The sequence below is a fragment of the Plecotus auritus genome (assembly GCF_963455305.1).
Source record: "Plecotus auritus genome assembly, chromosome: 7".
Taxonomy (NCBI): domain Eukaryota; kingdom Metazoa; phylum Chordata; class Mammalia; order Chiroptera; family Vespertilionidae; genus Plecotus; species Plecotus auritus.
In genome coordinates, this window is record NC_137774.1 from 92,442,147 (window position 1) to 92,457,387 (window position 15,241).

General features: G+C 56.8%; 1 protein-coding gene across 2 annotated transcripts in view; it reads right to left on the reverse strand.

Moving 5' to 3' along the window:
- Positions 1-495: 495 nt before the first annotated feature.
- CUX1 (cut like homeobox 1) overlaps positions 496-15,241 on the reverse strand; it is a 365,895-nt gene continuing 351,149 nt past the window's right edge. For both annotated transcript variants that reach the window (XM_080682650.1, XM_080682649.1), the window contains exons 15-23: positions 8,900-9,027; positions 8,213-8,279; positions 7,385-7,497; positions 4,703-4,819; positions 3,450-3,533; positions 2,832-2,888; positions 2,355-2,435; positions 1,592-1,656; positions 496-1,283 (exon numbers count right to left, since the gene is read on the reverse strand). In XM_080682650.1, coding sequence (XP_080538776.1) covers positions 1,214-1,283; positions 1,592-1,656; positions 2,355-2,435; positions 2,832-2,888; positions 3,450-3,533; positions 4,703-4,819; positions 7,385-7,497; positions 8,213-8,279; positions 8,900-9,027 — 782 coding nt within the window. In that variant the 3' untranslated portion in view covers positions 496-1,213. The remainder of the gene's footprint in view (positions 1,284-1,591; positions 1,657-2,354; positions 2,436-2,831; positions 2,889-3,449; positions 3,534-4,702; positions 4,820-7,384; positions 7,498-8,212; positions 8,280-8,899; positions 9,028-15,241) is intronic.

Here is a 15,241-nt window from a genome sequence, read left to right on the forward strand (position 1 = left end):
AGGGAGGGGGGGAGAGAGAGAGAGAGAGAGAGAGAGAGAGAGAGAGAGAGAGAGAAAGAGAGAAAGAGAAAGAGAGAGAGAGAGAGAGAGAGAGAGAGAGAGAGTGAGAGATCAATTGGTTGCCTCCTGCATGCACCCTGACAGGGGCTAGGGATTGAACCTGCAACCCAGTTACATGCCCTTGACCGGGAATCGAACCCGAGACTCCTCAGTGTGGGAGCTGACATTCTAATTACTGGACCACACCCACCAACGAGTTGTTTGTTTGTTTGTTTGTTTTTGCTTCTTTTTTTAAACGAATGGATTTCTCTTTTTGATTGGGTTACTGGTCTGCTCAAGAGAACTCAGACACTGTGGGTTTGGGTTTCAGCAAAGCTCTGAACCCAATCATGGAATTCCAGGACAGAAAAAGGGGGAGAGACCTTCTGTGTGTCAGGGGCAGTGCCAGACACCCACCAGACTCTCATATCCCCAGTCACAGGGCACGGGCACCAGTGTGGCTGCAACCATATGTTTATTCAAAGCTGAACACGCAAGTGCAAATTTAATGTAGGAAGATCTGTCAGTGGCCCAAGGTGGCCATGCTAGGATGTTCTGCTTGGCCAAGAAGCACCTGAGCCCCTCAGACCAGTCCTTAGGTCTGAAGAGCCCCTGGCATGGGGTGTGCTCACTGCAGACTCCTCACCTAGAAGCCAGAATACCTTGCTAACTAATAAAGCAAAAATCATGGTGGGTCTGGGGTGGGGTAGAGTGTGACAAAGGTAGGCTAGGGGGATGGACTCAAAGACTCCTGGCCTGTAAGGAAGGGTCCCCTACATCTTGGGAGGTGGTGAGGGATCCCAGGGGATCCTAACTGGTTTAACCGTGGCCGGAAACAGTGGAATGCAGTGTCACAGCATCCCTGCTACCAGGGCTAGAGGTCAAGCTGTGGGCAGGGCCCAGGCCAGATCACCAGCCTGAGATGGGGCTGAGAGACCCATGTGGCTCAGCCTGGCTGGGCCATGGAACTTTCTGGACCTAGGAGGCTTGAAGTGGCTGAGATATTCTTTTAAGGGAGCCCAAGGGGACTTAGGACCTCTGGTACTGTTGGGTGGAGGGCAAGGGCAGTTTCCATGGGGTAATTCCTAGGGGAGCCTAAGTCATTAGAAGCAGCTGAATAAGCAGAGGTGGGGAATGCAGTCATCGCTGTTGTGAGCAGGGTGGTTCCAAGACATCACTGCCACAAGTCACCGGCCGCTGCCCCATTGTCATTCTCGTGGAACTTGTGCAGGTGATCAGCAAACCTGTGGGACACAGAAACCTTTGCTGTGGCTGCGTGTAAAAAGGAGATAAGTGTGTGCGTGCGGTGGCGGGGGGGGGGGGGGGGGGAGGGGGGTGCGAGGGGGAGGCATAGAAATCTCCAGGGTCAAGCACCATGTGATGGGGTGGGGGCTGAGGGCAGCAGGCATGTTGGGGGGCTGTGAGGTGAACCAGAGTGGGGGGCAATGGTGGAAGGCTGGGGGGGGGACAGGGAACAGAGGAGGAGCTCAGTGGTGCTGCGGGGCTCAGTGTGGGGCCATGGGGGGGGGGTGGGGGCTCAGGGCATCCTCACTTCTTGGCGCAGAAGGTGGCACAGTCCCTCTCCATGCTCTCACTCCACGCCAGCTTGTAGAGAACCTGGCCAGGCAGAGACACCATGAGCTGCCCGTCCTGCCGCACAGGCACTCCTGCATCCACCTCCAGCCCTGGGCAGTGCTCAGGGCCCAGACCCCAGGTTGGTGGGCCTTAGAGATGCTTCTGTGCCCACCTGTTTCCAAGATGGTCAGACAGGCCTGGACATGGAAGTATCACCCCTAACATGCTGGGTATACCACTGGCAAGGCCAGGACCTGCCGGGCCCTGGGTCAGAGTGGACTTCAGATAGGGGCCATTTGGACTGTGGCCTCAATGGGGGTGGGGTCTGAGGCCGGGCCCTCCATAGGCACACCCCATATTCTCCTCTCCCCGACACAGTGGACATGCAGGCATCATGAGGCCTGTGTGCTGTGCCACTAACAGGATGTCCCTTCGGTGTGCAGCCCACCTGGTTGACCCTTAGTAGAGTTAGTAAGGCCCTCTTTCCTGCCTTCCCCAGACTCCCACAGCAGCCCTTCCCTTCACCAAGCCCGTCCAGGACCAGGCCTGGATGGAGCCGCCAGGCCTCTCCCAGAGGGCCCAGGAGGTGGGCTTGTCATCCCCAGGCTGGGCTAAGCCCTCAAAGGGGAGTGAAGTGGCCAAGAGCAGAGGGTGGGGCTTGGGGATGGCCTGGGTCCCTTCTGCCCTGGAGGTGAGGGGAGCATGATGAATGCAGCCCTGACCACCGCCTAGGCACCCACCAGGAAGACCAAGCAATGCAGGAACAGTGTGTAGAAGAAGCCGATGGTGCGCGCCATCTTGTTGGAGAGAACCAGCCGCCCCTGAGGAGAAAGCAAGGTGTGGAGTGGGAGTGGGACAGGCCTCACCACCCCCGCAGGGCTGCCCTGGGCTCCTGCAGGGTAGGCTCCAGGGCAGCAAGGGGAGGGAGGGGCAGGCAGTTGGCTCCTGTTCCACTGTACAGGCCAGGAATCTGGGCCACAGGAATCCTAAAGAATGGCATTCCCGGCAGCAGGATTCCAGAATCTACCACAAGAAGAGCTGTCCCAGAGGGGGGAGGGGACCCTGTTCTGGGTCACACAGCCACTCTTGGTAGGGCCTGTGAGAGGTCAGGGGGGTCCTGGGGGCTTCTCCAGACTGGATGGCAGGTGGTGAGGTGGCCTGTCAGGGTTAGTGTCTCTGATGGCCCAGAGCAGGTGGGCTCCCAGGTGGGGACTCACCATGCTGAGTGTAGCCTTGTCCCAGGGGCTCAGGCTCAGGTACTTCCGCTGCCGCTCCTGAAGTGGGAGGGATAATGAGAGGGCCCCTAAGGACCCCACCGGCCCAGCCAAGCTCGCTGCAGAAAGAGACCCTGCCCCGCTGTTCCTGCAGAATGCCAGGGGCCGCCCTGGTGCCCAGTCTTATTCTGTGTGATGCCCCAGGCTCCTCCCAGGGATATCTGCCTCCTGCTCTCTGTGGTGGCCCATTCTGCCTATGGGAGTCTTTATGGGCAGGACTTCTGTGGCCTGGGAGGTGGGGGAGGGAGTTACACAGATGGGGGGGTACTATAGGTCACTTGACACTGGGAGCTCTTTGCCTGTCTGCCTGCCCCCCACCCCCAAGTGTACACGTGGGGTTAATCCATTCACTGTCACATTCTCACAGAGCCATCAGGCAGGTGTTCTGGGTGCTGTGGGCCCACCCAGGGTGGACCCTGGGCCTCCATGGCACCAAAGTGGGCGTGCAGGGGGCCCTGGTGGTCTGGTGCAGTGGGGAGTAAGGGAGGGCTGAGGCCAGGTGAGGGGGTGGGTTTTGCAGATGTCCCTGCCCTGCCTGGCCCTGAGGCCAGGCTCACACACCCGCTTGCTGAAGGAGGAGAAGGGGTCCAGGCGCTCCTCATACTGGGACGAGTACCGCAGCTCCGTGTCATCGCTGCCACCGCCCTGTGTGGGGAGAAAGGAGACCGTCATGGGGGCTCAACAGGAAGGCCTGGGCTGAGGGAAGGCTGGCAGAATCACAAGGGAGCCTCAGGAGCACAGCAAAGGTGGGGAAGGGGGCCCACAGTGACGGTGAGAATGTGGCTGGTGCCACGTGTCCAGGGGCGCTGCCCAGGGTCGGAGGTCTCCCATGAGGTCAGGGCCTCTGTGCCTCAGGGCAGGTATGGGGAACGAAGGCCCAGACAAGGGCTGGAATGACAAACAGGGCTGGGACCCATGCAAGGAGGTGGATTTAGAAGGTGTTCGTTGGGAGTGTGTGGGGTGGCTGTGGGAGCAGGCAGAGAAACCCCAGCCAGCCACCAGGTGTGTGTTCCTGGTTTGCACAGAGTCTGGGCGCCCTCTGGTGGCCCAAGAACAGCTCCAATGGTGGAATGGGTGGCTAGTGGCTAAGGGTCATGTCTCAGGGAGGCCCCCATCAGAAGTGTCACCGCCCATTCTGTTTCTCCACAGTCACAGAAGGGTTTCCTCGCATGAGGTGGTCCCCTGTGAAGCCTGAGGGTTGAGAGAAGCCAGCAGCCCTCCTGGGCCCAGAACCAAGTGAGTAGGTTTCCACTCTGTTCTCTCTTTTTGTTAATCCTCACTGAGGGTATTTTTTTCATTGATTTTTAGAGAGAGTGGAAGGACGGAAAGAGAGGGGACAGAGAAAGAATGAGAGAGAGACACAGAGAGAGACACACGCACATCGATTGGATGCCTCCTGCATACATACCAACCAGGCTGGGCATCGAACCCGCAGCCCAGGTATGTTCCCTTGACCAGAACCTTTGGTGCTGGGCTGACACTGTGACCACTTGGAACACTTGCCAGGGCCCGCTCTGTTCTCTTGTTTTGGGGATGTTGGACCAAATTCTGGTTTTAAACAAACGTAAGCTTGTGTTTCCTGCCTCTTGCTGTACCTCACCACCTCCTGAATGAAGCTGATGCATGAGCCTCCATTAGGGCCCTGTGTGGGGGGGCTCTCCCCAGCTTAGGGAGGACAGCTGACAGGCAGAGGGGGCCAGATAGCCCAGTGCTGCCCAGCAGGTCACTGCCTCCGCCCCTCCTGCCTTGGAGTGTCCGCACTACCTCTCTCCCTGCCTGGTACAACTGGGGTAGAAACGGGGGAGGGCACTCACCCGGCCAGAGTAGTTCTGCAGGAACTTGATTTTCTCGAAGAGCTTGATGTTGTCGGCGCGCAGGCTGTCCAGCTCACTCTGCAGGGCTTGGATGGTGTGCTGGGCCATGCGGTGCTCCTGTGGGCAGGCAGTGGTGGGTGGGCAGCAGGGCCAGCGGGGAGGGGGTGGGGGAGAGGCCTCCATGCTGGCAAGGCTACTGCTCCGCTACCTGCGGCCTCTTTGACCTACTAAGACCCTTCTCCGGCTCTGGGAAGCGTCCCTTTTCCTCCTGTGACCTTGCCTCAGGCAGAAGTCACAGTTCTTGGGTCAGGTGTCATCATGTTTTAGTTGTTTATGGTATTATCAGCCTTTAAAAATTATTATCGAGACATAATTCATATAACATAAACATCACCATTTTAAAGTTTACAATTCAGTTTTTAAAAAAATCTTCACAATTCTATCCCCACTAATTCCAAAGCATCTTATCACCCCAATAACCTGTTGGTAGTCACTCCCCATTCCCTTTTCCCCTACCCCCCTGACAACCACTAATCTACTTTCTGTCTCAATTAATTTGCCTATTCTGGACATTTCATGTAAATGGAATCCTATACCACGTGATTTTAATGTCTGCCAATCTAGGGGCAAGGTGAAATGGGACCTCATTTTTCAATTTTATTCAAATGCTTAAGTAGGTGTTTTCTTCATATTGTTAACAATTCAAACAGCACTAAAAAGGACATGGTAGTAAACACAGAATTACCAAATGATGCAGCAATTCCACTTCTGGGGATACACCCCAAAGAATTAAAAGCAGAGACTCAGAGCTATTTGCACACCCACATTCCTAGCAGCATTATTCACAGTAGCCAAAGATGGGTAACCCAAGTGTTCATCAACAGATGAATGGCTAAACAAATGTAGTCTATCCATACAATGGAATAAGATCCAGCCATAAAAAAGAAGAAAATTCTGGCACATGCTACAACACGGAGGAAGCTTGAGGACATTATGCTAAGTGAAATAAGCCAGTCACAAAGAACAAACACTGGATGATCCTGCTCACATGAGGTACTTAGAATAGTCATTCACAGAAACAGGGAGTAGAATGGGCTTGGGGGGGGGGGGCGGGATGGGGAGTTAGTGTTTAATGGGTATAGAGCTTTAGTTTGGGAAGATGAAGAGTCCTAGAGATGGATGGTGGTGAGTGTATTTAATGCCACTGAACTGTACAGTTAAAAATGGTTAAGATGGTAAATTTTATGTTGTGTGTGTTTTGCCATAAGTTTTAAAAAGTACATGATAAAAAGTCTAGATTTTCAAAGCAAAAGGTAGAATACTTAACACTTTTTCTCTCCCATGTAATTTATTCTGAAGGCCTTCTTTTGAGGGCTGCATAGCATTCCACAGTGTGGCTGTCCCAGTCCCTGGCGGGCATGTGGCTGTTCCCAGTCCACTGCCCGTGCACGCAGTGGTGAGGGAAGCCTCCCTAACATCCCTCTTTTGAAGCCTCATGAGCCTGGATCACAGAGGGTCCCATTGGATCTGGCCCACTCTTGTCATTGGACCAGACGGGGCCTGGCCTGCAGTGGGTGCTCAGTGAATGTCTGCCTTCCCTGGTCTGAGCTTGGAAACCCATGGGGGAACTGTGTGTTTGGAGAGGAAGAGTCCAGACATTCCATCATCAGCTCAAGCAGTGGCTCTCTGAAAAGGATGGAAACCTTCCTGGCTCCTATTCTTCCTTGGAGAGCGATCAGGGGGGCAGGTGGGGGGGGGGCTTGGCTCTATGGGATGGGGGGGGGGCGGTCTGCAGAGTCCCCAGAGCCAGGATGGTGCCACTCTGGGTGCTCCCCTGGTCTGTCACTGGGTCCTCTGCACTCTGGATCCAGTATCTACTCCCTCTGTGGGGACATCTGGAGGCTTTAAAAGAAACAGCGTGCTCCTGCTTTTACTCCGTCCTCACTCACTCGGGTCCTGCTCCCTACCCTTCCAAGACCACAGCCCTCCTGCTGGCGCTACCGTCACCATCCATGTATCAACAGTGCCCACGTGGAGGCACCTCACATCAGAGGCCCAGACGCACCTGGACCAGTCACCTTCCTCATGGTGCTCCTCCAGGAAGGCCCCCAGCCAGGTGCTTAGCAGCCAGTCGGCTCTCTCGGACCTCACAGAGCACTGCAACATTCCTAGACTGTGCATCTCTATCGATCTCAAAGACCCTCCTCCCTCCAGCCTGCCCCTGCTTCTCCAAGTCTCCCACCTGCTTTGCATGTTTCCTCCTGGATGACGGTGACCACTCCCAGCCTTCTGTCCTGAATTAGCTGCCCAAGTGACCCTTCTTGCCCTCCAGCCCGGCAGTGTTGCTCCCCTGCTGAAATCCTTTGCTGGTCTCCAACCTGGCTATGGGGCACTCGCCTGGCAACGCTGTGTTCTTACGGTAGCCCTGGAATGACCTGCACTCCCTTCTGGCGTATTGTCCCCGTGTCTCTGCTCACGTAATCTCCTCTACCCTGGGTGTCTGATTCCTCTTTCAAAGCCCAGCATGGCACGGCCTCCTCTAGGAATCCCTCCTTGACCGCAAAGAGCAAATCTAATCCCTCTGCAATTTAGGGTCTGTGACACATCTTTCTCCCCCAAGCCTGAGTGTCCCCCACTGTCCTCAGGTCCAAGGAGTGTAGGGGAGGGACGCATGTGACTCACAGCCTCCAGCTCCTGGTTCCGGGTCCGGAAACGCTCCCTCTGACTGGAGATGATGGACAGCAGTGAGTCTACCTGGCCCTCGGGGAGGGTGCTGCTGGCTGGTGCCATGGGTCCTAGGAAGTAGGGGAGAGTGGCTTGGGGTGGAAGGAGTCAGAGCCTAGCAGTGGGCCCTCAGGTTGGGTGGTTCCAGCCCCAAGGGAGCTCTGGCCAAGTGCCATGGGTGGAAGGCACTGGGTGTCTAAGCACAAGGTGATGAGAGGTCGGGGAAGGGTGGCCTGGGGAAAGGGGAGGGGTATGACATGAGAATAGGGGCCCTGGGAGGGGAGGTCCTGCCATAGTCTGAAGGCCAGGCCCCACCCCATTACTCTGTACTTGGATCCAAGACCCCTGCATCTGTCAGACTCCAGCTCCAGGGGAAGTGAAGGACCACTGATCTCGCTGGAAGCCACGAGTATCCCCTCCCAGGTTCTGGCCTCCACCCTGGAGGAGGCCACCTCTCCATCAGCGCTGGGAGCTCTCTGGCTGCATTTCCATGCCAAGTCCTCCCCAGGGAGCTGACCACCACCCATCAGCCCTCTACAGGCCACTGGCAGGGCCACAGGGGTCAAGACCTCAAGGGGGCATTACAGACTAAGGCCTACAAGGGCAAGTGGGGAGCTCACCCCTCCTTAATGTTGCTGCTGCATTGCTGGGATGGGGGCCCTGACTTTCTTTGGGGCAGGGGGCATGCTCTTTGGAACCAGGGCTCTGGCTGCATCACCTCTTCTCCCTTCCCTGCTCCCTACTGGCCGATGGCTGCCCTGGGGGGTCAGGTCGGCCCCTCCTCACCATAGAACAGGGCGGTGGCCTCCTTGATGGGCTCTGGGATCTTCTCCAGGCCGTGCTCGGCTGCACCCTGCAGGTGAGAGGAGAGGCGGGGAGGTACCTTCACATGCGGCATTGAACACAGTCTTTCAGGTGCCAAGCAAATGGGGGGCAAGGAGCAGTTAGAGTAGACTGGCAGCAGGGGCAGGTACACAGTGGCCACAGGAGGTCCTGGAGAGGCCACCTCTCATGGCCAGGAAAAAGAGGGCGGGGCCCACCGAGTTTACCCCAGAAGCTGGAGCCGGGCAGGGCTCTCACCTGGCCACTTAGCCCTGATGGCCAACAGCGGCTGGCATCCCTGGTCCTGCCAGCCAGTCTGCTGTGTGCCCTGGGCCAGCCCGGTTTCTCCTGAGCCCCATTTCTTCATTTATAAAATGAGGGGGTCATGTGATGACCTCCAAGGGCCCTTGGACTCCAGCCTCCCATGATCTTTGGGCCTCCGGTCCTCTAGTTGTGAGATGGGTGGGTAAATCCTGGCCTTGCTCCTGCCCAGAGCTCCCAGGGCAGGGGTCCACACCAGTGCCTGAGGGTGCTTGTGCCAGGTGGAGGAGGCCTGCCTCTGTCCGAATTGGGCCTCCAGGTGAAGTGAACAGGCAAAACCCAGAGAGAGAGCCCTTAGTGGTGAGGGGGGAGGGAGTAGAGGGGGCTCACCTCGGCATCTGGCCGCTGGATGGACTGGATGGTGCTGAGATCCTGCTCCAGGCGGGCAATCAGCTCCCTCTGCTCAGTCACCATGGCCATGGCCTCCGTGACGTGGACCTGCAGCTCTGCACAGCGCCCTGTAGCCAAAGGAAGACACGGTCATCAGAGGGAGCCTGGTGGGACCCAGGGTGCCTGTCCCCTCCCTGCCTCTCCAACCACCAGTCCGTAAGCAGGACTTCCTGGGGGCCACAGCGGAGTGCTGGCTGCTCCCTCCTCACCTTCTTCTGCCTAAAGGACTGCCATCGGAGCAGCCAGCAGGATCAGGGGCACTCCTGGCCCCAAGAACACTCTGTGCTCATGAAACCCCCGGGTAAGGGAAGGAGTCCAGGTCCAGGACTTAGGAAACACGGTCCACCCTGGCTCTGCCATGACCAGCTGGGTGAGCCTGGCCACCCCCTGCCCTGTCAAGCAGGGCAAGGAGGCTGAACACAAGGAGCCCCAAGTTTCTTCCAGGGCTGCTGCCCTGGGTCAGTGACCAGAAGGGGCCTCGGGGGTAGCAGTGGTGGAGAAAGGTACTGAGGTGCAGTGCGGGGTGGGCAGGCCTCCTTCAGACCAAGTAAGGGCTGGGGGAGTGAGGGGCCCCAACTCTGGAGCTGACACCCGTAACCCCTCACCCAACAGGCTCCAGTACAGTGGTGGGGATGGGGGGGACCCAGGAATCCCCTGTCCCTTTCTCCTCCATCCAAGTGTACAGTGTCTTTCCCAACAGGCAAATCCACGTCCCTGCCCTTTTGGAAGGTGGGAAATGTGGGGGTGTTCTCCCAGCCCAAGCCCCATGGGAACCTTCAGCAGCCGCTGGCAGGGCGGACAGTGGTGGCTTGGCAGCCAGGCAGACCCAAGTTTGAGTTCTGGCCCTACTTCTGGCTGGCTGTGTGACTCTGGGCAGCTGAACCACCTGGTCTGGGCCTCATCTGTAAAATGGTGACAACAAACCTCCCCAGAGAGGGAGGCTCAAGCCCTGAGGCACACAGTGCTGTCCTTTGGAAGGACTGCATGGCCACTAGGGGGCACTGTGGTCTCAGAAATGCCCAAAGGCCCCAGGCTTTGCAATACCAGCAGGGCCCCTGTGCCTTCCAGGTGATTCCTTTACTGTGAATCCTCCTTCACCCCCACCTGCTCCATCTCTTAGGTGACCACTGTATGCCAAACCCTTTACACACCTCACCCCAGTCCAGTCAGCCAGAACAGATGAACAGAGGCTTCCCAGCCTGAGGCCAACCCCAGGGTGTCCACCCGGGCTATGTCTAAGCCCTTCCCCACATGGGGGAAGACCCAAATGGTTCAGATCCTGAATAGATTTCTTCCTTTAGACATTACTGATACCTCTTTGTACCTGGCAGGTAAGTGGTGGTGGTGGAAGTGAGGGTCCAAGGTGGGGCTGGGGGAAGAGATCGAACCCGAGGGCAGGGCCAACTTAAAGAGGGAGGCCTGTGGATGCAGGGTTGGAATCCTGTAGGTCCTGGATGGCCTACGAGAGCTTTAAGCAGACCCCATGGGCAACAGGCCCAGAGAGACCCCCAATGCCATGACCCGCTGACCTGGAGGTGGGGTCCTCTGGTCTCAGACACGCAGGATGGGACTGAAGAGCAGCGTCACCTTGCTGCACCACATGCTTAGGAGGTGAGGTGGACAGAAGTCATGGTGAGATGGGAGAGAGGAGCTGTGAGAGGGAACGCTCGGGCCACGGGGCATCCATAAGGACAGGCACATCAGGAGCACATCCAAAAATGGTGTTGCGACTGACCGTGGGGGTGGGCAGACAGGCCCCAGCACGCATGGAGGTGTGGAGCCCGAGAAGGCTAGGTGAGGAGCATCCCATTTTCAGGGATGAGGGCCCGGGGGACAGAAGAGACAGGGCAGAGGTGGGGGAACCTGTGGAGCGGCGGACTGCTGCCCAGCAGAGCGAGCCCGTGTCCCTGGAGGTGTGCACGCAGCATGGTGCAGAGGGAAGCATGACATGAGGGCTGGATAAAATGCCAGTGAGATGATCCCGTGGACTGCATATTTTGTTTGTCACCAGCCTGTGGCCATCCAGCCTGGTCTCAGCCAGGACCCTGGGGTAGGAGCGACTTGCAGCTTCTGGAGCCATCTGTGTGCACGGGGGAGATGTGGGGTCCCTAGGCGGGTGTTCCTGTGTATTTGTGTCTGTGCTTGCTGCTACAGGGTTGGGCACACAGATCCCTGCCCGAGCACACACGTGACACTGTGAATGTGTGAGGGCCCTGACAGCAACCCTTCATCCCAGGCAGCCCCAGCTTGCGGCGCCAGGGCGCTTTCTTAAACTGGCCTGGACAGCCTGCCACTGCTGCAAACACACCCAGACACTGGGTTAGCCACTAAGTTGATCTCTGGGGGTGCAAGGCTGAGTGAAGAGGTGGCTGTGTGTGAAACTTAGGGCTGGCTGCATGCTCACAGCAGACATGGAGGTTGGCTGCCCGGGAGCCCCAGGGAAGAGGCTGGGCAAGGCTGGGCAGTGCAGGTGATGGGATCAGACTGAATGAAGGCCCTAAGCAGGGGCACAGACCTGAGGCTGCAGTGGCAGGACCTGGACATTGTCTGGGAGCCCCATGGATGGACCTGTCATTCTGCACTGGAGGGATAAGGCCAGGAGACTGACCACGTTGGTATCCCTGAAGGAGGGGCGTGCCTCCTCCATGCCTAGAACTGGCCCCGACATGGGGAATGGGTGAGCAGCAGTGTGGTTTGGCTCTACTGCCCATGATATGCTAGTGAATAGCTAAGGGGACCTCTGTGTGAGAAGCTGGACCCCTGGGCCTGAGGTGAGAGATGCAGGCTGGCGAGAGCTCAGGGCCCAGGGCTGGCTGAGCCCCAGCAGCAGACGTGGGAGTCCAGAGAGCACTGCGGTGAGAATGGCCAGGGCCTCCCGGGACGCTGACATTTTCAGAGGTGTCCTGGGAAGGACCCGGAGAAGAGGAAGCAGGAGGCAGGATGGACAAGAGAACGCGTGTTAAGGCACCAAGCTGAATAGGGGGCATCAACGGGTAAGGAGGGATCACTGGTGTCGCAAGAAAGGCTGTGGGGGTGAGGGCTGGAGTGAACCGCTGGGAGAGCTTGGTCCAACAGTAGTGCAGCGGGGAGCAGCAGGGGTGTGGCGGAGGGACCTGGGCACCACTCTGGACAGATGCCAGATGGGGCAGCACGATGGGCAGACACTGTGTGAGGGGATGTGCTTGAGAGAGGGTATTCAGGAGTATGGAGCATGCAAAACGGAGTATCTGCAGCTGGGGGAGACACCTGCATCTAGGAGAGAGTGGCGATAGATGAGTGTGCGGGGAGCGGGAGGGAGGGTGGAGAGAACTCTTTGCCTCTGCAAGGTGGCAGAAGCCCCTGTGAGATGGGCCCAAGGCAGCCTCCTACCCTCATGCAAGTTCCTAAAACCACATCTTTCTGGGGGAATCTAAGAAGGCTTCCTAGAGCAGCGGTCGCCAACCTTTCGGACCTCACGGACCACCAGAGGGGAGAAACAGCAAAGCAAGGTCAAGGTCAAAACTTAAGGAGGCTGGAGTATGACTTAAGGTCAAGAATGACTTCTGACTGCACACTGATTAAATGCAGAACCTTATCACAACTGGAGCCGGATGGCAAGGCCTGGGATGTTGTGTCTACCACTTTCTTTGCGGGGTGTGTGGGGGACTCTGTGTTATTCAGCCAGCCACCTGCAAGCCAGGTAGGCGCTCTGGGGCTGCTAAAGGCACAAATCTCTCTGCGTGGGGAGCTCTGAGGGGAGCCGAGCAGCTCACACATCCACCCTCTTGCCGCCTCTGCACCTGTCTGTCCCCAGGTGGCCAGAGATGAGTGCTGAGCACTCCCTGTGCTGCAGGTGCCAGCCCCTCACTCCTGTGCAAGGGCTCCCATCCCCGGCCAGTGTCCTCCCTCTCCTGCAGCACCAGCTCTTGCTTCTCCTTTCCACAACTACAGAGCATGTTCCCCCATCTGATTCTCTCTCTCCTCTCCTCTCCCCCCGCTCCAACTCTCTCTCTCCTCTTGACTTCAATGCCCCCTCCAGCTAGAAGTCTTCTATTCCAAGTGTTCACTTTCCTAAACCTTTCCCATCAGACTCAGATACTCACTATGTCAACTGTCCTTACCAAGGTCACACATCTCTTTGTGCTCAGCCCTCGTCTTACTGACCCATCGGCACCTGGTTCCCAGGTCACTGTACCCTCCTGGGCTTCCTGTCCTGCTGGCCGCTCCTCCTCAGTCTCCTTTGCTCGTTCTCCCCCTTGCTAAGCTGAGAACACACCTTTCTCTTTCTGCTCGTTCACTCTGGCCGCCTGGAGTCCATTGGTAAGCTGATGATGCTCGATGTACCAGTATATCTCCAGGACACCCCTTTGCGGGGCGCATTCTCTACTTAGATGTGCAACTCAAACTTAACGGGTACAAACTGGCCCTGGCATTGAGACTGCACATGTGCCAGCACGAAGCCCCAGGGTGACCCCGCACCTTGCTAATGTGTGCACACTTGGTGGAGGGGTTGGGGACACTTTCTCCCCAGCTGGGACCCCTGCACCCCAGCACGGCTGCAGATGCTCTCGGTGACACCCGAGTCCTTCTAGATGTCGGGTGGAAAGAACAGCCTCACCTAGAGCTGGCTCACCTCCAGACTGGCTTTGTGTTTATCAATGTGGTCACTCCTCCCGCCCGGTGCACCTTCCCTAGCACAGCGCTCTCTGTCCCTCTGACACTGTTGCCTCTGTGCATGTGCCGCCCCCCAGTTGGTGTACTGTCCTGGCCTGCTTACCAGAAGTGCCTCCTCCTGTTTCAAGGCCGCTCCCTGTGAAGTCTGCCCTTTCCCAAGTTGCCACTCAGATGCCCCTCAGTGCCAATGACAAGACCAGCCTAGGCTGTGGTTCAGCACCTGGTCTGTCTCCCCTTTGGGCTGTGAGCGACTTGAGGCCACTGGACACCTAGCTTGGAGCACATCGCTGGCCCAGAGCAGTCCTCAGCGACTGTCAATCAGCTCCATGTATCAGAGGAGGAACTCTGCCATGCTAGAGCTTAGCACCAGCGATGTTTGGGGCCAGGCCATTGTTTGTGGGCGTGGGAGGACTGTTCTTATGCATCGTAGGATGTTTATCAGCGTGTCTGGCATCCTCTAGAACAGCAATTTTCAACCTTTTAAAAATCTCATGGCACACATAAACTAATTACTAAAATTCTGTGCACACCAAAAAATATGTGTTTTTTTTTGGCCAATCTGACAGAAAAAAAATAGGTACAATTTTGATTCAGTCACACAGGATGGCTATTGTTGTGTTGGCTGTTGTCATTTAAAAAAAAATTTGACAATCTAAGGGAAAAGTGGTCAGTGCCCCTGACATTTTAAAAATTCTTGCAGTACACCGGTTGAAAATCACGGCTGTAGTTCCTAGTAGCATCCCCACCCACTGTGACAGCCCCAAACATCTCCAGGCATTGCCAAGTGTCCCAGGGATACAGTCACCTTCAGTTGGGAACCAGGGCCCCAGAGGATCTAGTCTCCTCAAACATGGGAGGCTTCTGGGTTTGGTTGTAACTGGATGGGGATCAGCTTTGACAGATGCTTAAGTTAGGTGGGTCTCTAAGAGGAAGCCGCCTCTGTGGAGGGCGCAGCCCTTTCTCCACAAGAGTGGGGAGCAGGGAGGGTCCTCCTTCCTGTTTGTGACTGAGTCCAGTGGTGGCAGCCTACGACATTCAAGGACACTGAGACTTGAGTTTTCATCAGGGGCTGGAGAGCTGCTGGGTGTGGAGGACTCTGCTGCCTCACCTTGGTGCCGATTGGTATATCACAGGCATCACCACCGGCGAGCTGAGGCTAGCAGCTGCTGGTGCTCTGGCTAACCTGCGGAGAGCCCTGCCCTGAGCAGGGGCCCTTCCTGCTCTGGCCCAAGGAAGAAACAACTTTGACTGCAGGCAGCTGCTCTAGCAACCAAATGTGCCGTATTTGATGCCCTGTCTATCACCCTGGTCGACAGCCACGAACATGCACTGAGTGCCCGCCATGGGCACAGGCGCCATGCTGAGCAGTGTGCAGGTATTATCACTCAATCGTCTCAGCAGCCCTGTGAGTCTGGCATTATTATATTCCCTTGCCAGAGATGGAAAGAGAAGCTCAAAGAAGTTAAATTCATTCATTCTTTCAGAAAAGATTTCCTGAGCACGATCTAAGACTTGCCCAATGTCACACCAGCTGTTAAGAGAAGATGCTGGGTCTCCAGCTCCAACGCAGTGCCCCCTGACCACAAGGAATGGCCCGAAGGCCCCCTGTACAATAAGTGGGGTCCTCAA